Source organism: Hyaena hyaena, unplaced genomic scaffold (genome assembly GCF_003009895.1).
Source record: "Hyaena hyaena isolate Hyena2069 unplaced genomic scaffold, ASM300989v1 scaffold_18, whole genome shotgun sequence".
NCBI classification, from domain to species: Eukaryota; Metazoa; Chordata; class Mammalia; order Carnivora; family Hyaenidae; genus Hyaena; species Hyaena hyaena.
In genome coordinates, this window is record NW_024080649.1 from 2,424,529 (window position 1) to 2,446,885 (window position 22,357).

The 22,357-nt window shown below is 46.4% G+C and overlaps 1 protein-coding gene across 1 annotated transcript in view; it reads left to right on the forward strand.

Annotated features, from left to right (window-relative positions):
• CDH3 (cadherin 3) overlaps positions 1 to 21,190 on the forward strand; it is a 45,725-nt gene extending 24,535 nt beyond the window's left edge. The window contains exons 3-16 of the mRNA XM_039223235.1: positions 2,330 to 2,415; positions 3,496 to 3,621; positions 3,825 to 3,980; positions 4,071 to 4,215; positions 5,637 to 5,812; positions 6,477 to 6,605; positions 7,884 to 8,069; positions 9,460 to 9,701; positions 10,081 to 10,226; positions 10,953 to 11,177; positions 14,850 to 15,056; positions 17,644 to 17,774; positions 18,161 to 18,307; positions 20,340 to 21,190. Coding sequence (XP_039079166.1) covers positions 2,330 to 2,415; positions 3,496 to 3,621; positions 3,825 to 3,980; positions 4,071 to 4,215; positions 5,637 to 5,812; positions 6,477 to 6,605; positions 7,884 to 8,069; positions 9,460 to 9,701; positions 10,081 to 10,226; positions 10,953 to 11,177; positions 14,850 to 15,056; positions 17,644 to 17,774; positions 18,161 to 18,307; positions 20,340 to 20,549 — 2,312 coding nt within the window. The 3' untranslated portion in view covers positions 20,550 to 21,190. The remainder of the gene's footprint in view (positions 1 to 2,329; positions 2,416 to 3,495; positions 3,622 to 3,824; positions 3,981 to 4,070; positions 4,216 to 5,636; positions 5,813 to 6,476; positions 6,606 to 7,883; positions 8,070 to 9,459; positions 9,702 to 10,080; positions 10,227 to 10,952; positions 11,178 to 14,849; positions 15,057 to 17,643; positions 17,775 to 18,160; positions 18,308 to 20,339) is intronic.
• The last annotated feature ends 1,167 nt before the right edge of the window (positions 21,191 to 22,357 follow it).

A 22,357-nucleotide genomic window follows, 5' to 3' on the forward strand; every position in this document is an offset into this window, starting at 1 on the left:
CACAGTGTCATTCTGATTTGCATTTTCCCAATGATTAGTGACACTGAGCATCTTGTCATATGCTTATTTGCTGTTTGTATATCTTCTTTAGCCCAAGATCTTTTCAGATCCTTTGCTTTTTCTTTTATCTTTTTAATTTATCCACTTATTAATTTTTTAATTTACCTCCAAGTTAGTTAGCATATAGTGCTATAATGATTTCATGAGTAGATTCCAGTGATTCATCCCCTGTGTATAACACCCAGTGCTCATCCCAAGTGTCCCCACTAATGCCCCTCACCCATTTAGTCCATCCCCCCACCCACAACCCCTCAGCAACCCTCAGTTTGTTCTCTGTATTTAAGAGTCTCTTATGCTTTGTCCCCCCTTTTTCTTTTCTTTCTTTGTTTCTTTTTTTTAAATTTGGAATGTTTATTGATGTTGAGTTTTAGGAGTTTTTATATTCTGGATACTTATAATTTAGAATTCTTTTTTATATTATATACTATTTGAATATGTTGTGTTCACATTACTTTTGTAGTTAAACTCATCTGTTACCCTTTCTTATTTTATGGAAGGATTTTTAAAAAGATCTTATTTAAGTAATCCCTACCTCAAATGTAGTAATCTCTACCCCCACATGTTCAACCATGGCCCAAAATCAAGAGTCACGTGCTCTACTGACTGAGTCAGCCAGGCACCCCAAATTTTTTTAAATATTTTTTTTGGGGGGTTCCCCGGGGTGGCTCACTCATTGAGCATTCGGCTTTGGCTCAGGTCAAGATTTCACAGTTCATGAGTTTGAGCCCTGTGTCAGACTTGTGCTGACAGCTCGGAGCCTGGAGCCTGGTCTTCAGATTTTGTGACTTCCTCTCTCTCTGACCCTCCCCTTCTCATGCGCTCTCTCTCTCTCTTTCTGAAATAAACATTTAAAAAAATTTTTTAAAGATTTTTTTAAAAGGAATCTCTACAGCCAATGTGGGGCTCGAAATCACAACCCTGAGATGAAGTTTCTACGTGTTCTACAGAATAAGCCTGACAGAGCCAGGTGCCCCAATGAAGAGAGAGAGGGAGAGAGAAAGAGACGGAGAGAATGGGTGGAAGAGGGGCAGAGAGAGAAGAGGACAGAAGATCTGAATGCAGGCTCTGAGCTGTTAGCATAAAGCCTGTTGCAGGGCTCAAACTCAAGAACCGTGAGATCATGACCTGAGCCAAAATCAGAGGCTTAACCGACTGAGCAACCCAGGCGACCCAGGGAAGGATTTTTTTTAAAACAGTCATCATAGGTAACTCAGTGGTTTAACAACTAACACTTTGTTTTGGTTTAGGCCTTGATCTAATAGTTTGTGAGTTCAAGCCCCACATTGAGCTCTCTGCTTATAGTACAAGCCTCCTTGAGATTCTCTCTCTTCTTCTCTCTCTCTTTCTCTTTCTCTCTCTCAAAATAAATATAAATTTAAAAAGTGAGGGAGGGAGTGGTGAAGGCAGTCAGAAAAAACAACAGTCATCATCATCTGCAACTAAAGGACAATTTTTGAAAAAAGGACAGTTGGGTGGCCTCATGCGGACATCTCTGTGGCACAGCACTGTCCCTGTGGTCTTTGTATTGCAGCCTCGGAAAACGATACAGACTGGTGTCTGGGCCCAGGTGTGCCCTCAGCAGGCACCCTCTTTTCATGCTTTGGCCACAAGGAAGGGTGGGTAAGAACATTGGTTGTTAAGTACTCTCTAGTGAATGCTTTGAAGATGGGCTGATATGGCTTCTGAACTTCAGTTTTCTTATCTTTGAAAAGGAGCTAATACCTACCTTAGTTAAGCAGTTGTAAGGATGAAATGGGCCCAGTCTCTGGCTTAGTGAATGGTAGTTATCACCTCAGAGTGCTTATTTAAAAGGTGGCTAAGCAGGGGGAATTCAGAGGGAACATGACAAACTGAAACAGCTAGAGATTGTCCAGAATGATCTGTGTGGGTAGCAGGATGAATATTGCATGTAGGTGGACTCATGGTCTTCTGAAATGCTGAGTATCTCTTGCCTCCAACCATGACCTTCGGTCAACCCTATGTCTTATGAGGCCGTCTGGGGCTGATGTTGCTGAATGCGTATGATCTTGATTCTTTGGTCTCATGAACAAAGAAAGGAGCTTGGCCCACAAACCGCAATGTGGTCCTCCTTCTTGAGGCCGAATTTGGAATCCCCATCTGGAACTCATATTTGATTACAGTGGAGACCAAAGCCAGGTCTCCTCCAGAGGCTTGAAACCATCTTTGATCCAGTCAGGGGGCTACTGTCTTTCACTAGGGTAGCAGAAGCCCCCTTCTTCCTAATACTCTGCTTCTCTCTTCCCCACAGTGATTTTTGTCGACTGCCCTGGGCAAGAGTCAGCCCTGCTTAGCACTGATGGTGACTTTGCTGTGCTGAATGCTAGAACAGTCCAGGTAAAACACCATGTGCACCTGCCAGGTGGAAGAAAGATATTCTCTATGCATGCCCAGTTTGCCGTTGGCCAGGAGTTGGAGGTTGCTGGGTTATGAACCATGTTACCATTTCAGAAGACACCCTCAGTTTTCCCACACCTATGGGCATGGCTACTGATCTAAGCAGGGTAATGCCTACACCCTTCCACTAGGGGCACCAGAGAGTCAGGCCAGTGGGGCAAAGAACTGCCTTGTGAGCAATGGCCCAGTGCCCTTTGTAACCCCCATTCTCTTTCCCACCACCCTTTTCTTCTTTCCCCTATCATCTTGCTAAACCCCAAGGGAAGGTGATTCCAACACAAGGCTACCAATCCCATGAGCCTCTAGGAAGACAAACCTGAGGCACTCGGCCACATTTCTCTGTTTCTTTTAATTTTTTGAATAGCTAATATGTCCACATAGTTCAACAATTTTAAAATATTAAAAAGTTACACAGTGAATAAACTCCGTTTGTTTCTCTGCACCTACCTAATGTCCTTTCCAGGAGAATACACAGATAACCACTGTTACCAGTTTTTTTCATTCTGAAGTTTATTTATATATTCTATATTTATTTATATTACATACCTATTATGCATTTTATGTATTTACAGATATAAAAATACTCTTTTTCCTTCTCTTTTTTATGCAAAACGTATACTATTCACATGTATGCACCTTCTTTCTGCATTTAAAAATAGGTTTTGTTTATATATAAGCCACTATTAATACATGGACTTATTTTCCTACATTTTTACACAAAAGTTGGTACATAGTAATTTTCTAAGTTAAATAAAATACTAAACTATACTGTAGTTTAGTATACCTTGTTCTTTTTTATTCATTCCTAATTTTTAGAGCTGTATAGCAATTCCACTAGATAGATATATTCTAGTGTATTTAATTGGTTCTCTATAAATAAATACTTAGGATTCTTTTCAATGTGTCTTTTTGCAATAAACCTATTTAGATCTTCTAACCCTTAACTTTTGTAAGTGAGAGGATGTTGAGTATCTTCCAGCTGTTTGCGTGTCTGAGTTAAGGGGTCTTCTCTCCTTGCAGGAGAGGAAAGCATCAAAGATCTTCCCATCCAACCATATCTTGCGAAGACGCAAGAGAGAATGGGTGGTTCCACCGATATCTGTCCCTGAAAACGGCAAGGGTCCCTTCCCCCAGAAGCTGAATCAGGTATGACTGTGCTTTCTCCCAGGGAGTCACTGGTGGCTTCAGAGACTCTCATCCACAGCCCTGACTATAAGGTTTCTTGCTCCTGAAAGCCTCTGTACCGGGAATAGTTTCTGACAAGGCACCATTGCTTCACCCCTCCCCACTTTTGTTGCACTTGTGAGGGATTTGTCACTTTGTCAGCTGCTATTTTCTTGTGCTTCCAGCTCAAATCTAATAAGGACAGAGGCACCAAGATTTTCTACAGCATCACAGGGCCTGGAGCAGACAGTCCCCCCGAGGGTGTCTTCACCATAGAGAAGGAAACAGGCTGGTTGTTGTTAAATAAGCCACTGGACCGGGAGAAGATTGCAAAGTATGAGGTAGGTAACCTGGAGCATCCAATAAGAAACAGGGCCCATGGCCAGGTGGGGAGGGTGGGCCAGGCTGACCCTGGACCTGTGCACCTGCAGCTCTTTGGCCACGCTGTATCAGAGAACGGTGCCTCGGTGGAAGACCCCATGAACATCTCCATCATTGTAACCGACCAGAACGACCACAAGCCCAAGTTCACCCAGGATGTTTTCAGAGGGAGCGTTTTGGAAGGGGTACTACCCGGTAAGAGGATTGGGGAGGGGACAGCTAGAGAGGTCTGTTGGACCAAGACATAGCCTTGGGACAACTTTTAGGACCATCTGGAGGTCAGCTCAGACCCTCAAAGGCTGGAAAAACCCTCCATATCTGATTTCCTTGGCTGTGCATCAGATAACCTGGGATACTCTTAAAAATTCAGATTCCCGGGCTGCTCAGGTGGCTGAGTAGTTGGGCATCCGACTCTTGATTTCAGCTCAGGTCATGATCTCAAGGTGTGGGATTGAGGCCTGTCTGCAGGTGAGCGTGGATTCTGCTTAAGCCTCCCTCTCCCTCTGCCTCTCCCTCTGCCTCTCCCTCTGCCTCTCCCTCTGCCTCTCCCTCTCCCTCTCCCTCTCCCTCTCCCTTTCCCTCTCCCTCTTCCCTGACACACTCCCCTACTTGCACACACATTCTCTCTTTAAAAAAAATTAAAAATTTAAAAACAAAAAATCTTTAAAAATTCAGATCCCCCTCCTCCCTCCCAAGATCCCTAAATGAGGATGATCTTAAATATACAGTTTTGCAATCTGTATATTTGAAAGTTTCCCAGAAGCTTCAGGTTTGGGAACCACCAGCTTTAGAGTTACAAAGATCTAGGTTTGAATCTTGATTTGCCTCTTAACATGTGACCTCTTTTGCTGTGACCCTGGGCAAGTTCTTGACCTCTGAGCCTCAATCTTCACATCTGCAAATGGGAGTTATATTACTCGTAAAGAATTGTGAAGATTAGATATAACACATAATGACCTCAAAGACCGATGCTAGTGGGGAGGGGTTCTCCTCTTCTTCCTCTCTGAGTTGTGGAGAATTCCAGAAGTATGAATTGGTTAGGCTGCCAATACAGAAATCTCCCAAAGAAAAAGAGTACCTTAAATGAGATGGAACCTTATTTTCTCTTTATATTCAGGAAGTCTAGAGGTGGGCAATCAAAACTAGAATGGTGCTTTGCAGTGTGGGAGCCCTAGGCTCCTTCTCTCTCTTTGCTCTGATCTTTGGGCTTTGTTTGCAATATTACCTCATGGTTGCTGCTGGAGCTCCAGCCATTACACCTGGAAGGAGGGAAGGGATGGGAAGAATATGCCCCACACTCAGAAAAACACTGACCCCAAAGTCATATATCCCATTTGTCAGAGTTTAGTCTCAAGGCCACAGCTAGCTACAAGAAGGGATGGGACATAATCTTTGTTCCAGGCAGGCCATGTGCTCAGCTTAAAATGATTATGAGGATTTTATTTCTAAGAAGGAAGCAGAGAAAGGAAAATGGACACCACCTAGCAGTCAGCCGCAAAGTGGATTTTGGGTCCAAGCTGATAAGCAGGGTGGAGCTGCTCAGAGTTCCAGAAGTAGGCAAGGCTGGAATCGGGGCTGGCAGAGAAGGGTGCTCACTCATTCCTTCTCCCCTTTAGGCACTTCTGTGATGCAGGTGACAGCCACAGATGAGGACGATGCCATCAACACCTACAATGGGGTGGTTGCTTACTCCATCCATAGCCAAGAGCCAAAGGACCCGCATGACCTCATGTTCACTGTCCACCGGAGCACGGGTACCATTAGTGTCATCTCCAGTGGCCTGGACCGTGAGGTGAGTGGCCTTTAGGGAAAGTGCCGCCTACCCAGGCTTGCTCAGGCTGTGGTCTGGCATTCAAGAGCAGAAGCCACGCCCCCAAAGGCCAAGACAGAGCAGTGAGAATCCAAGTCCGCGGGGAAGGGCTGCTGCTGTGTTCCTATGTTGATGGTCCACCGCTCTCTTGGGCCACTGGCATGCTGCCAAGTGATCTCGTTAAGGCTGAGGAGGCAGCTGTAAAATGCAAGTGTTTGATATTTTCTATAGGTTTTCTCATTTCCTCTAGGAATGGCTCACTTAGCATGCATTGCCCAGATTTGTCCCTTGTGTGCTACAAAGTAGAATTAGCTCCATGGCTATTGGAGTCGCCTACTGTTTCCTAATTAATACCTTCACCCAAATCCCCACGCAAAGCTCCCATTCTGTATCAACCCGGGGTCAGGGGGCAATGCCCAGGCTCCACCTCGAAATTGGCCCAGGAGAACACTTTGGTTCTGCGTTTCCCCTCCTCCTCCACCCTTTGCCTCTGTTCTTTTCTGCGGTGGGTGAGCAGTGGGGCAGGGATTCAAGAGAGCCCTGTGATGAAGATAAACATTCCCCTTCCTCCACATACATCCAGGGCTGTGCCTCTGCGAGCCCAGGCTGAGGGACCCCTCGGCCTGAACTTTGCTTTCCTCCCCAGAGAGTCCCTGAGTACACACTGACCATCCAGGCAACAGACATGGATGGCGATGGTTCTACCACCACAGCAGTGGCCATAGTGGAAATCCTCGATGCCAATGACAATGCTCCTGTGTTTGACCCTCAGAAGGTAAATGTCATCTCAGTCCATCTTTCCTCATCCTATGATGAGGGACTGAGGTTTCCTTTCTTTTCTAAGTTTGTTTATTTTAAGAGAAAGATAGAGAATGCGTGCACAAGTAGGGGAGGGGCAGAGAGAGAGAATCCCAAGCAGGTTCCACATGGTCAGTGCAGAGCCCCATGCAGGGCTCAGACTCCTGAACCGTGAGATCATGACCCAAGGCAAAATCAAGAGTCGGCCACTTCACTTACAGAGCCACTTAGACATCCCTCAGGTTTTCCTTTCTCATGAAACTCTGGAAACAGCCCACATTGCTTCCAGTCCTGTCCCACAACTTACTAGATGTGGGCCTGGAGAAAAACGACCTCACCTCTTTGTGCCCCATTTCCTAATCTGTGAAATGGAGACTATAGTAATACCTGCTGCATTGTTCTGAGTTTTGAATGACATAATCTATGTACAGTTCATAACACAATCCCTGGTACGTAAGTGGTCAATATGAGAATCCTTGTTGAGGGGCCCCAGGCTGGCTCAGTCAGGGGAGCATGTGGCTCTTGATCTTGGTATCATCAGTGTGAGCCCCACATTAGAGGTAGAGGTTACTTTACAAAGAGAGAGGGAGGGACAGAGAGAATGGAAGAAGGAAGGAAGGAGGGAAGAAAGGAAAAAAACCCATGTTGATATGAAAACTTATAATTTGTCTCACACCTGTACCTGTCCACCTTCGCCCAGTGAATGCTTTGTATACCTCCAGCAACAGAGGACTCAGTACCAGTCAGGATGACACCCACCCCCCTTCCATCTTTAGATAACTCTGGCTACTGAATATTATTTTAGACTTGATTAAAAATGTGTTCTGAGCAGCTAAGGTCCCAGTGTTTGCCACTTATTCCAGAACTTCCAAAAAAAGTTCCTGGTCAGTGCCGTAAAGCAATCAGGCACCTTAGTCCTTCTTGCCACCTTCTTCATACTTTTCTGATCTCAGCTAGATGGGTGGCTACACATGGCAGGGTTTAGGGTGCCCAGACAAGTGAGATTACTGGAGCATTAGGCCCCTGGATGTAGGAAAAGCAGGCCCAACATCCCTGTGGTCTGTCCCAGAAGCTGGGACATTCTGCATCTGTGTGTGCCCTGAAACACTGGTATGGGGGTTGGGTGGTCCCAGAGAGACTGAGCGGCAGGCAGCTCCCGCAGAATTACGTGGAGGATCCGTAGCTGGGGAAGAGAGGAACAGTCTCAGGGTGATCAGTCTCTGCTCTAACTGTGCTGTGCTCCCCACACCACCAGTACGAGGCCCAAGTGCCAGAGAACGCGGTGGGCCATGAGGTGCAGAGGCTGATGGTGACTGATTTGGATGCCCCCAGCTCACCGGCATGGCATGCCACCTACCGCATTTTGGAAGGTGACGATGGGGATCATTTTACCATCACTACCGACCCCAAGAGCAACCAGGGCATTCTGACAACCAGGAAGGTGAGTCTGTTTGGGCTTTAGACAGGGGCCACACCTGGGGCAGTCAGGTCTGTAGCCTCCAGGAGAAGGAGGCATCATCTGCCTTGGGACTCCTACTTTGAACCATTCAACTAGGGAGTGCACCAGGCCGGTGGCTTCTCACCCTTTACCATCCCTCTTGTGTCAGTGTATTGCTTTGTGCAAACTAAGTCTCACCCAGTGACTCCATTCATAAAACAGGTGAAAGTCACTGTTGTGATTAAGGCAGATCCTCCTCCTAGATCTACCAGAGGCCCTCCTGCCAGATCCTGGTGATCTGATGTCCAGCGGCTGTCTCTAATCAGTCTTACACACAGGGGCTCTGTTTTATTGGAATGCTTGCAGATTTTGCATTTAATCCATAATACATGTCTAGGTTTTTGCATAGTAAAATGTTTTATGTTATTTAGTAGTTGGAGAGATGGTTGCCTCTCAAAAAGGCTTTGAAAAAAATTGATGCTTTTAGAAGAGCCTAGTTTGAGAAGCAGAGGTTTATATAATACTTTAAAAACTATCCCCTTCTTTCAGCAAAAACTTTGTAATGCCCTTTTTACATTGTGAAATGAATTTCATTTGTAATGAAACTTACCTAACTTACATAATTTCTAGAAAAATAGATTGCCCCAACTGTGAAATAAAGAAGAATTTTACAGGAAAAGTTACTGATAATAAGCTATTCCTGTATGTAGACTTTTGGGAACATACTAGAACATATAATGAAGTGGTCAGTTGTATCTCTTTGTAGACTCATCCGCCTGTAGCGAGTTATGTGTGTCACTCTGGTGGCTCATACACACCACAAGTCATACTGGAGTCTTACAGGACAGCAGATAAACTGCTTTTGGGAAGGGTCTGAACAAATCAAATTATAAGCTCCCCTCAGAAGATTGCATTCCTAGAAAAGTCCATATATATTAAAACCACACCAAAAACTTAGTTTATATGTAAAATGTGTTCTAGACTGTAATTATAAACAGATTTTTCACACCCACGAATACATGAATGTCCAAGGGGGTATTGGCAAGTCACGGCCTGTGGGACAGTTCTTTGTGTCCCTGCCCCAGCCTATAAATGCCAGAGGCATCCCCAATCATTATGATAACCAGAAAGGCCTTCCCAACTTTCTGTGACGCCCCCTTGGGGGCCACCACCCCATTGGGAACCACTTGTAGAGCTTACTGGTCTAGGGGTGCTCTGAGAGACCCCACTGGCTGTCCACCCAAAGTACAGGAGGCTTTATGGAAAGGGTAGCGTTGTTGTTCCTGGGAGCCTTGAGCCCCTCACCGTGGGCCCTTTCCTTCTGACCTCAAAGCACTGCATGGGGCCTCCTCACAAATTCACAGCTCAGGTTCTCTTTCTTCTTCTTCCTCAGGGCTTGGATTTCGAGGCCAAAAACCAGCACACACTGTACATTGAAGTGACCAATGAGGCTCCCTTTGTGGTGAAGCTCCCAACCTCCACGGCCACCGTCGTGGTCCATGTGGAGGATGTGAATGAGGCACCTGTGTTTGTCCCACCCTCCAAAGTCATCGAGGTCCAGGAGGGTATCTCTGTCGGGGAGTCTGTCTGTACCTACACTGCACAGGACCCTGACAGGGGGAATCAGAAGATCAGGTACACAAGAGCTGGGCTCAGATGCATCCAACAGCATTAGTAGTACTAGACGGGTTATTTATTATGGCTGAATTTGGTCTCATTACCAGAAAGATTGCTAAATATTTTGAACATCACCCCTGCACGGGGCCTTGCCTTCCTACTCTCCCCAAGGCTGAGGTCTAGGGGGCAGGTATTCCCACTCTCTCTCATGCGTCCCTGCTGCGCCCTCTATCTGCTGCTCAGGCTCCCATTTAGGGGTGAGATGCATTGTTCATGTGATCTTGCTTAGGAGCCCCCATACCCATAACCCCACCTGCCAGTTGGAATGAGTAGGTTTTGAAGGACAACAAGAATTCTAAGTATTATGGATGTGATTCTTCTCAACTTTTCCACTCAGCTACCACATCCTGAGAGACCCAGCAGGGTGGCTAGCGATGGACCCAGACAGCGGACAGGTCACTGCCACAGGGGTCTTAGACCGTGAGGATGAACGGTTTGTGAAAAACAACATCTACGAAGTCATGGTCTTGGCCACAGATGATGGTGAGAGCTTCCTCCTGGTCCCTCCACTTGGGTACCTTTGGAGCCCATGACAGCTCATCCCCTCCACAGTGTCAGGGAAGGATGTCAGCAAACCAATCTGGAGGGTCAAAGGTGACTTGCAGAGGAGTCTTTCTGAGACCAGGATTGGCTGGCTATGGTTTCCCCAAGACCTGAGTGTTAGGAGAATGACTTCTTTCAACCCACGTGTGTGGTTCACCAAGCCCAGAATTGGCCGTGTGACTGATTGAAACAGGCTGCCTGGAAAGCGCCATGATGGTTAGTGATGTCATACCATGGCAGGAATGGGGGTTAGGCTGTGATTTGACATCGCTGCTTGACACAGTGAAGCAAGCCTGGAGGCAGATCAGAGGTCACCGCAGGGCTGTGAAGGGAAGCATCCCTAAAGCTCATCAGCAAGCACTGCGTTGGTCCTGAGACAGCCAGTAGGTTTCCCTTTGTGGTAGATTGGTAGTGGCCATATGGATGAAGTGGCTGTAACAAAGCTCTGGTCACTGAGAACGTCTGCTATGAGAAAGATGGCATGACTGCCATGGATTAACTATCACCGGTTTGCTCTATGATGAGCCCAGGGCAGTGCATAGAAGCTCTTGAAAAGTTACAGCTGAGCAGTAAACAGGAACCTCTCTGGGCTGATTGGGTAGGTCATAGGAATCGCCCCAACCAAGGGCAGATACTAAAAGGGATGCTGTGTGTAATTATCAACAGGGAACCCTCCCACCACTGGCACGGGGACCCTCCTGCTAACACTTATGGACATCAACGACCATGGCCCTGTCCCTGAGCCCCGAAAGATCATTATCTGCAACCAAAGCCCTGTGCCCCAAGTGCTGAACATCACGGACAAGGACCTGTCCCCCCACACCTCCCCCTTCCAGGCCCAGCTCACACATGACTCGGATATCCACTGGACAGCAGAGGTCAATGAGAAAGGTAATTGAGTGGTGGTGGGTAGTAGGTGGGTGTCTGCCCCATACCAGGACCCTGTACACATTCCCAGCATCTCGTGTCACAGAGTTAATAACGTCAGCCAAGGTGCGCCTGGGTGGCTCAGTTGGTTAAGCATCTGACTTTTTTAAAAGTTTATTTATTTTGAGAGAGAGAGAGAGCATGCACCAGTTGGGGAGGTGGGGAGCAGAAAGAGAGGAAAAAGACAAATCCACCCAGGTGCCCCTAAGCATCCAGCTCTTGATCTCAGGGTCATGAGTTCAAGCCCCTGATTGAGCTCCATGCTGGGCATGAAATGAAGCCTACTGTAAAAAAAAAAGAGGAGGGGGGAGATGGACATGGGGGAGGGCACTTGTGGGGATGAGCACTGGGTGTTATATGGAAACCAACTTGACAATAAACTATTTGTAAAAAAAAAAATCAAAATATTGGAGAAGTGCTGTTCAACATTGTTGCTGCTTATTAGTGTTAGCCTGTGGGATTCTACAGTAGCCCTTTAAGACTATTCTAGTACAACCACCTTCCTATGCAGATGGAAAAACTGAGGCTGGGAGAGAGAGGGTGTGACTTTCTCAGTATCACATAATGAAAGAGCTAGGATTCCTGCAGTGATAACAGCTTACATGCCATGAGCATACCTACTATGTGCTAGACACCACTTCAGATGCTTCATAAATTAGGTTACTTAATCCTCACAACAACCCTGTGAAGAAGGTAGTATTAACACACATACATGTGTGTGCACCCATTTTACATATGAGGAAACCAAGGCTTACAGAGGTTAAATTATCTTGCCAAAGGCATTATGGCTAGAAAATGATGGCCACTAGAATTTGAATCCAGGCGGTCTGATTTACCATTAGGTCTCTGCTTCCTATCATTTATTGAACCTTGACAATACGCAAGGTACTTTTTCTTATTTAATATTTCTGCTACCTTCTGTGGTCAGTATTTTTATACCTATTTAAAAATGAGAATGAGGGGGGAGCTTGGGTGGCTCAGTCGGTTGAGCGTCTGACTTTGGCTCAGGTCATGTCTCATGGTTTACGAGTTCGAGCCCCACGTCAGGCTTTGTGCTGACAGCTCACAGCCTGGAGCCTGCTTCAGATTCTGTGTCTCCCTCACTCTCTGACCCACCCCACTCGTGCTCTGTCTCTCTAACTCTCTCAAGAATGAATAATAATCATTAAAAAATATTTTTAAAAAATGAGAATGAGGCTCAGAGAGGTTAAATAGCATGCCCCAGGGCACAGAGTAGGTAAGTGTGGAGCAGAAGTTGAAGCCACAGTCCCTTTCCCCCGCACCTCTGCTCCAGTCCACCTCCCTGTCCATTCTCTTTCCACCCACTCAGAGGTTCTCAGTCTGTCATGGTATTGAGTTGTCACAGGACTGAAAAGGGGTCTAACCTGGCGTCAAGCGGGTGAGGACGAGAGTTGTATGAGAAAGGCAGATCCAACCCCAAGTGTCAGGAAGGCCTCTGGAGAGACAATATCCACTTTGGATTAAAATGTCTCCTCCTTCCTCTTGGGGCTAAGGTCCCTCAGGAAGGAAATGGGGAACCAATATATACAGGTTCTGCCCCGAAGGATCCAAATGTCCAGTGGCTATTACTCCTGCTGAACCAGGCCCTGAAAGGACTCAGGAGACCTGCTTTAGACACCCATATCATCTCAATTTTATGATTTCTGTGATTTGGATATATATGGCCAGCACCTTTCCTTTGAGAAGACAACTTGGACTCCTTTTACCCCCTTGTGGCCTAGAAGCCATTTTTTCCCCATCCCTGACCTTATCATTTATAGAGCATGGACTCTGGAACCAGAATGCCTTAGTTCAAGGCCCAGTTGCTCCATTTATTAGCTTTGTGATTATGGACAAGTTACTGAACCTCACTGTTCCTCAGTTATCCCTATCTGTAGAATGGTGCCGATAAGTGTACCTCCTTCCATACAGTTAATGTGAAGATTAAGTGGTAACACGAGAGGCATCTTGTCTGGTACATCAGTGCCCAGTAGGTGTGAGCAGTCACCTTCATCACCACTGTCTCCCGAGAGCAATCACAGATCTGGCTCAGTCAGGTGTGAGCACTATGACCAAAGCCCACTGGTACCAACACCTGGTGATAGTATTGAAACCTGGTTCTTGGTTTTAAGTTAATTTTTCTTTACTTTTTTTTTTTTAATGTTTATTTATCTTTGAGAGAGCACGCACACGTGCACGAGCAGGGGAGGGGCAGAGATAGAGAGGAAGACACAGAATCCGAAACAGCTCTGAGCTGTCAGCATAGAGTCCGACCCAGGGCTTAAACGCAGGAACTGTGAGATCATGACATGAACCAAAGTCGGACGCCACCCAGGGGCCCCTTAGATTAGTTTTTCTACCTGATCATGTCCTTGTTGTCAGGGGAGTCAATCCAACCCCTACCCCAGTGTGACCTCACGTTAATTACTTGACCTCCCTGAGCTTCAATTTCTGCATAAAATGAGTATAATAGTATCTGTCTCTTCGGGCACCTGGGTGGCTCAGTGGGTTGAGTGTCAGACTTCAGCTCAGGTTGTGATCTTGCAGTCCATGAGTTTGAGCCTCGCATCAGGTTCTCTGCTGTCAGTGTAGGGCCTATTTTGGATCCTCTGTCCCTCTCTCTCTGCCGTTCCCCCACTTACTCTCTCAAAAATAAATATTAAAAAAATAGTACCTGCCTCTTAAAGTGGTAGTGGAGAAGCATAGGGCATGGCACCCAGTCAGTGCCCACTTAGTCACTGGCACCACCATCATCATCAGCACCTGAGAATCACCAGGGTGGTGGTAGGGATGTTTCCGTGAAACACCCCACGTTGTCCTCTGCATGGTGGACTAAGTATTCAGCCTGCAGGGCTACCTGTCTGCCTGCCTGCTGTTGCTGAATGAGAACAGGGTGGATTTTCCCTCCGGCCGCCTTGCTAAGAGGAGGCCAGAGAGTCTGAACTCTGAACTAAAAATGGCTTTAGCCCACCTGCGTAGCTGAGTCAGTTGAACCTCTGACTTCGGCTCAGGTCTTGATCTCAAGGTTCACAAGTTAGTTATCTCTCAGGAAGAATGTATTCCAATGTATTCTTTTTTTCAGGCAGAGAACAGTCTAGCAGCTAATGGTGCTGAGCAATTATTGGCCATGTATGACAGACTTTTTAAAAAACTGCATTATTTTAAAAATACTGTGACTATTGATTTTAAGGGGGAGATGATTAATAATTTATTTTTTAAAAAATTGTTTATTTTGAGAGAGGAGGGGGGAAGACAGAGGGAGCATGAACAGGGGAGGGGCAGAGAGAGAGGGAGAATCCCAAGAAGGCTCCACGCTGTTAACACAGAGCCCCACACAGGTCTTAACACCCACGGACTGTGAGACCATGACTTTTGCTAAACTCAGGAGTTCAGATGCGTAACTGACTGAGACACCCAGGTGCCCCAATGAATATATTTTTCCATCCCAATGATCCTTTCCATGATGGTGGCTTTGGCCAAATGTCAGTTTTTAACACTTGGCATAAGTGTGCTTTGGGGATGGATATCTATTTGTCCCTATTGCCCAGATGTAGAGGCCCTCTCCTCACACCTCCAACATGATCTACTCGGTTCCACTTGTGATCTCCCACGGTGAATGTTATCTGTCCACTGCAGGAAACACAGTGTCCTTGTCCCTGAAGAAGTTCCTGAAGCAGGACGCATATGATGTGCACCTTTCTCTGTCTGACCATGGCAACAAGGAACAGCTGACGGTGATCAAAGCCACCGTGTGTGACTGCCATGGCCATGTGGTGAACTGCCCCGAGCCCTGGAATGGGGGCTTCCTCCTCCCCGTCCTGGGGGCTGTCCTCGCCCTGTTGCGTGAGTACCAGTGCCCTCTCCCCTCTCAGGATGGGGTAGTTAGAAGCCCCAGTTCTACTCTGAACTGCTGGGACTAAGACATCCCCAACATTGCCCATTTGTTCCTGATACTCTTAATTCTAGGAGTGTCATTCAGTGGATAGATATTGATGGAGTTTCTGGAATGTGCCAGGCTTTGGGGATATAGTGATGAACAGACAGACCCATCCCAGCTGTCATGTCATCTAGAGGCTAGAGCAGTGGTTCTGAAAGTGTGATCTCCAGACCAATGGCATTAGCATTACCCAACAACTTGTTAAAAAGGCCAGTTCTCTGGCCCACTCCTGACCCATCGATTCAGAAACTTAGGGGTAAGACCCAGTAATCTGTGTTTTGACAAGGCCTCGGGTTCTGATGTATGCTAGAGTTTGAAAGTCATTAGTCTAGTGGGTGGAAGTGTTTAGTTACAAGCTAAGTTCTTTACTCTAAAAGTAGAACCTATCACATTTGTTTTTTCCACTCTCTGAATCCCTTACACAGAAAAACATACAATCAGGTACGAATTCAACAAAGGCAAGCTTTAATGAATCCACATACTATATACCAAGCACTACTTCCAGTGCTGGGGGTGCAGCATTTTATGGACCAGACCACTCTCTGGCCTCCTGGAGCTTATTTGCAGTGCAGAGAGCAGACAGTAAATCATTTGGCAGAGAAATTGGGGTTGGTATGGAGAAAAAGAAGCAGAGGGAAGAGGTCTGCCATCCTAGGAAGGATGGGTAAGAAAGGCTTTGCTGAGAAGGGATATTCGAGTGAAGGTCTGAAAAAGGTGAGGTACCAAATCATGCAAATATCTCAGGAACAGCAAGTGCAAAGGCCCTGAGGCACCACTGTGCTTGGCGTGTGGAAACAACAAATGGCTGGAGTGGAAAAAGCAAAAGGGAAAAAAAGGAGATGAAGGGTGTGGCAGTGCATCCTGTTGCACCTTGTAGGCTCTTGTGAGGATCTGATGAAATGGAAAATCATCCAGGTTTAGAACAAAGCAGTGATGTGATTGGACTTGAATTTTCTAGGATTCCTACTAAACGACTGTACAGGGGTAAGGGTGGAGACAGGGAGACCATTAAGAAGCTATTGCCATATTCTAGGAATGAGATGGTGAGAAATGGTCATATTTCAAGGAAGAATCTATTCAGATTCATGTGTGGTAATGAGAAGAACCATCAAGGATTCTAATACCCAAGCAAGTAGAAACTGGAGTTTCCACTAACCAATTTGAAAAGGATCATGGGAAGAGAATTGCCAGGCAGTCCAAATGGAGATGACAGTAGGCAGACACATAAGTTTTGGTGCAACTGAGAAGTCCAGTTCACCTTCTTCCTGCCTTTCCCCAGACTCTGTGAGGAGGAAAAGGGGAGGCCAAGATTACAGTATATCCAACATAGGTTGTGCATGTTGATAATCCACAGACTCCCCAAGAAGGCTAGGTCTTTTTTGTTCGGCCAGAGACAAACAGGAATTGCATAAACAGGCCAAAAAAAAAAGTGCTAAAACTAAATGGTGGCTGTATCCTCTCACATTGCTGTATCCAGAGATGGCCCTGGGGTCCCTTCTTTTTTTTTTTTTTTAATATATATTTTTCTTTATTTCTAGGAGAGAGAGAGAGAGACAGCGTGAGCAGGGGAGGGTCAGAGAGAGGGAGATACAGACTCTGAAATAGGCTCCAGGCTCTGAGCTGTCAGCACAGAGCCCGACGCGGGGCTCGTACCCACGAACCGTGAGACCATGACCTAAGCGAAAGTCGGACGCTTAACTGACTAAGCCACCCAGGCGCCCCCCTGGGGTCCCTTCTTAATGTGGGATTAACTGGGGGGTAGTCCTGGCATTGGGGAGAACAGCCAGGCATTAGTTGGCCAATACTCCCATGTCCACATGGCCTGCCAACCTTTCAAACCATATTACTAAAGCCAGTTCCTCTCTTGAAATATCAAAATAGCATTTGCACCTAAGTTCAACTTATGCCACGGAGTTGTACTGTCTTGCTTTTTAACTTAAAATCTGTGGCTAATGTAGGGGTCATTGGGGACTGAAAAAGAGTCTTGTTGAAAAGTAACACGTGCTAGGAGATTCCCATCCCCATAGAAGAGGATTTCCATGAGGACCAATATCACCAAAAAGGGAAGACTGACAATAAATGGTAGAGATTTATTGCTGTGGGAATGAAGTCAGTTTGCTGCTAGGAGGAGGGGATAGTAGACTGAGGCCTGAAAGATGAGAGCCATGCGTGCAGAATGTACCAGGTGAGAAGAGCCCACATGAAGCTCCTGAAGTGGTAAACTGGTAGGTGTTATTTGAGGAACCCCAAGGAGGCAAATGTGACCAGACCCACATGGTAGTGTATATGTGTGCAGAAAGTGGGGGGGCCCAATCCGGTACACTTTGATAAGTAGTTGGGGGTTTTCCTAGGCGCAAGGGAGCCATTGAAGTGTTTTCAACCCTGGCTGCCGAGTGGAGGGGTCTAAAATTAGATGGAGCTTCAAGGGTTGGGGGTATTGGCCAGCTCTGTGGTTGTGGGGGGGTGAATATTTACCCTTCCTAACTCTTCCAGTCCTCCTGCTGGTCCTCCTCTTGTTGGTGAGGAAGAAGAGGAAGGTCAAGGAGCCCCTTCTGCTCCCAGAAGATGACACCCGTGACAATGTTTTCTACTATGGCGAAGAGGGAGGCGGTGAGGAGGACCAGGTGAGGCACTGGGAAGGTCTAAGGGTTGGGAAATGGATGCCTCCAGGGCCGCTGGCAGGAATGGTTGGGTTAACCAACATAACCACGTTAGCTACATTGACCAAACTCTCGCCTGAAGCATCCGTCTTCATGTAAGATTGATACCCCTTCTCTTCTGAGAGGGTGTCTCGTCCATTGCTGTAGTCCCTTTGGCCTCAGCTAAAATGACCTTGAGCCTGTGCTTAATTTTGGAGGAGGGCTATGGGAACAAGGGCTTTCAGAAATATCTGACAAAGATTAAGACCTACCCGTGAATCAGAACATCCAAGTGGCAGGGAAATGGGATGAAATGCAAACGGTGGGGGAGTTCACTTTTCAATTCCATGCTCTTCTTGATTTTTATGAAGGACTATGACATCACCCAACTCCACCGGGGTCTGGAGGCCAGGCCTGAGGTGGTTCTCCGCAATGACGTGGCGCCATCCTTTATCCCCACACCCATGTACCGTCCACGTCCAGCCAACCCAGATGAGATTGGGAACTTCATCATCGAGGTGAGGCGTAGGGGGCCAGCCAGGAGAAGCCTGTGATTCAGGCACCAGCATGAGAGAAAAGACATGGGCTTTGGGTCTTGGCTCTGGGTTCAAATCTTAGTTGCCCCACCAACCAGCTGTGTGACCCCCTGACATATTTGGCTAACTTCTCGGCTTCTATTTTCTCCTCCATAAAACCCTAAGTTGCAGAGTGGTTAACAGTAGGTTAGGAATCATTTATTCATTTATTCAACATACATAACAGTTGCTTGAAAATTGCAGGCAGACTACCTGGGTTTGAGTGCTTAAAAATCCGAGGTGATCCCAATGTGGAACAGAGTTGAGGACCCTCTGTTAAAGGTCACTTTAAGGGTCAGATGAGTAAGCACCTAGAACAGTGGTCCCCAAACACTGAAATCTCCTGGGGAACTTAAAAAACTGACATTTCTGACTTTCCATGGAGATTGTGATTTAATTGATCTGGATGTGGCCTGGGCTTCGGAATTTTAAGAAGATTCCCAAGTAATAAGAGTCTATGAACCACTGGCTTGGTGTGTAGCATTTATTTTTATTTTATTTAAAAAAAATTTTATTTTCAATGTTCATTTTTGAAAAAGAGCGTGAGCTGGGATGGGGCAGAGAGAGAGGAAGACACAGAACTAGAAGCAGATTTCAGGCTCTGTGTTGTCAAGAAGCCTGACGTGGGGCTCAAACTCACAAACCATGAGATCATGACTTGAGCTGAAGTCAGACGCTTAACCAACTGAGCCACCCAGGTACCCCTGGCATGTAGCATATATTAGGTAATGATAGTTATTGTTGACAATAGCTGAGTGTCTCAAGTGTTCTTAACTCTGATCACACATTTGATTATCTGTGGGATTTTGAAAAGTAACCATTCCTGGAATCCAGGGATTCATTTATTTTTTTAGACTCTATTTTTTTTTAAGCTCCCCAAGCTTAAAATCAAATGTACAGATAGGATTGTAAGATCCACTGAACTAGGTACATAGAAGATAAATGATAGGAGCCTAGCACAGCCTGGTACCTCACTAGCAGTAAATGAAGGTTTTTCTTTCTTTTCTTTCCTAAAGTAAGCTCTTCACCCAATGTGGGGCTTGAACTCATGACCCCTAGATCAAGAGTTGTATGCTCTACTGACTGAGCCAGTCAGGTGCCCCATAAAATAGAGGTGCTCAGTAAGAGGGAGGGAAGAAGGAAAGAAGGATATGAGGAAGGGAGGAAAGATAGATGGATGGGTTTTAGGGAGTGTGAGGAAGCAATGATGGGCAGAGGGCCCAGTGGCTTGTCAGAATACCTCACTTGGGCTTGAACTTTCTGCTTCCCCTTCTTGCCTTCTAGAAGTAGTCTGGTAAAGTTAGACTCTGTTGTTTGGCCTGAGAGTGCTACGCAAAAACAAAAGCGTCTGGGGAAATTGCTCAGAGCAGATGGTTTGAGAAGATGCCTTGGAGCTAAATACCTGGAACTTTTCCCTCCAGTTAGATGAAGACCATTTCCAAAAGGTCCCTGTGTCAGATAGTTTGCAAATACCGTGTCATTCAATCCCCACATCGACTGCAGGGAAGGAATCCTAGTGTTATCCTCATTTTACAAATAAGGAAGATCATGTTCCCCTATATGCCAGGTACTATTCTCATAAGCACTTTGCACATATTTACATGTATTAGTGTGTTTCTCTAAAACTATTTGAAGTCTCCCGTTGCAGAGATCAGACAAAACAACACCTAGAGATTAAGGGGTTTGCCCAAGGTCACAAAACTAGTACGTGAAGCCTGAGTTCTGACTTGAGCTGTCTGGTTTCAGAGTTCCTCCCTCCTCTTGACCTGCCACACTGAGCACTTGCTGTGTACCGGGCTCAGGGCTAAGTATCTATGCGCGTTATTTCATTTCACCCTTCAAACCTTAATGGAGGAAAAAGAGGTCTTCACAGATGAGGAAGCGCAGGCGGGGCAGGGTGAACTAATGTGCCTGAGCTCCCACAGCTGCCGCGTGTCTGACCGCTGCTCCTAACCACCCGCTCTTGTCGCCACAGAACCTGAAGGCGGCAAACACGGACCCCACGGCCCCGCCCTACGACTCCCTGCTGGTGTTTGACTACGAGGGCAGCGGCTCTGATGCTGCGTCCCTGAGCTCCCTCACCTCCTCAGCCTCTGACCAGGACCAAGACTATGATTATCTGAATGAGTGGGGCAGTCGCTTCAAGAAGCTGGCGGACATGTATGGTGGTGGCCAGGATGACTAGGCCGCCTTCCAGCAGGACCCGGGCTAACGGCTGGCTGCAGTGGCATCTCCAAGGAGCCTGAGTCCTCCCCTCAACCAAGAACTTGGGAGCTTGTCAAGAAGTGACCTTAGCAACTTGGAGGAGAGAGGCGTCAAGTCTGACATTAAGGGTTGGTCTCTAAGCCTTTCAGAGTAGAAGGCCATGGGCAGTTCAATTTCACCTCTGAAAACCTCGCAGACGGGGCCAGGGCTGCTTTTGAGGACAAATTTCCAGGACTCTATAACCTACTGTACAATGTCTGGCTCTGTCCTGTGACTGGAGAGACTCTGACCATCCCCTCCGCCCCCCAGTGATGTTTTCTTTGGAATGGACCCTTCTCCTTAGAATGAGGCCTCTTATTGCAACCTGGATTTTTTTTTTTTTTTTTAATACTATCTTCAAAAAGTTAGAGGCGGGTCCTCAACCGTCCCCTGGATTCCTCCAGAAGCCCAGACCTCGGCTGCTTGGCTTATGTGCCCTCATACGTTTGTCTCTTCTTCAGGCAACCAGGTCTCCTGTTGGAATGAATTACTGCGTTTTTATACTGAGCGCGACTAGGTTGTCCTTTATTTTTTATTTTCCCTATTGAGCGCTGTAGATAAGGGTGATGACAATCGTGTAAATGTACTACAACTTTTTTTATTAAAGAAATTTTTCCCAGAGGTACCAGGGGAGTGAACTTTTTTTTAATTGCCGTTTTATTTCCCTGTGAGTCCCATACCATACCATTCACCCACCTTGGTGTCCAATTCAGCGGGTTTTAGAGGGTTCAGAGTTGTATAAGAGGAGTGAGCACTTCTAACCTGGCTTCACCTAGGAGAAGGACCTAGGTCCTGATGGTAGAGGAAGCTCAGGATTCGAATATGTGCCCAGGAAGGCCTGATGAAGGTGAGCCTGCCTTCTCTCCACAAATTACTTAAGTAAACTGTACCCCCAATGTGGTGCTCAGACTCACAACCCTGAGATCAAAGAGTCATGTGCTCTTCCGCCACCGCCCAGGCGCCCCTCTCTACAAATTCTGAGCTGCTCTTCTGTGTGGCAGAACCATTAGCTTCCTTACCCCTGGGCTGGACCCTACCAGGACTACAGGCAACATCTTTTCTGGAACAGTGACTGGTATAATGTAGGGCAAGCACTTCCTCTTATGTGTGGTGGGCTCTGTATCAGAAGGCAAGGAGAGGGTGGGGAGGATCTGATACTGCTTCTTCCTAGCAAGTTGATTTAACCTCTATTTGCCTCAAGAAAATGGGGAATTTTTATGGAGACTGGATGACTTAATATCTGGCATACTGTAGGTACAATTTGTGTTCACTGGTAATAGCTACCATTTATTTAATACATTTTAGGGCCAAATAACACTTCCACTATTTCCTTTAAACAAATCGTCACAATCACCCTCTGAGGGGATTTTTCTCCTTTAAAGAATGGCCTCATTGTATTTTTTTTTTTTTTAATGGCACCTGATCATCATCAAAATCAAGCCAGACAGAAAACTAGAGAACTCAGCCAGGATGTGCGTGAAATTGAAGCGTTCCTAACAATAGTTGGATGCACGAATAAGGATGAAAAGACAGCAGGGAAAGAACTAGTCCATATGTTCCTTTGTTACAGCGAAGTTTACCATTTTCTTTGCGATGAACCAAGAGAAAAGTGTCTCAAGTGAAGCTGTAGGGATTGCTGAATTGAATTATTAGCTTTCTTTCCACAAGAGGGACTAATTCTTTAAGCAATGGTACTCAGAGTGCAGTGCCTAGACCGCCAGCCTCTGCATTACCTGCCGAATCAGCCAT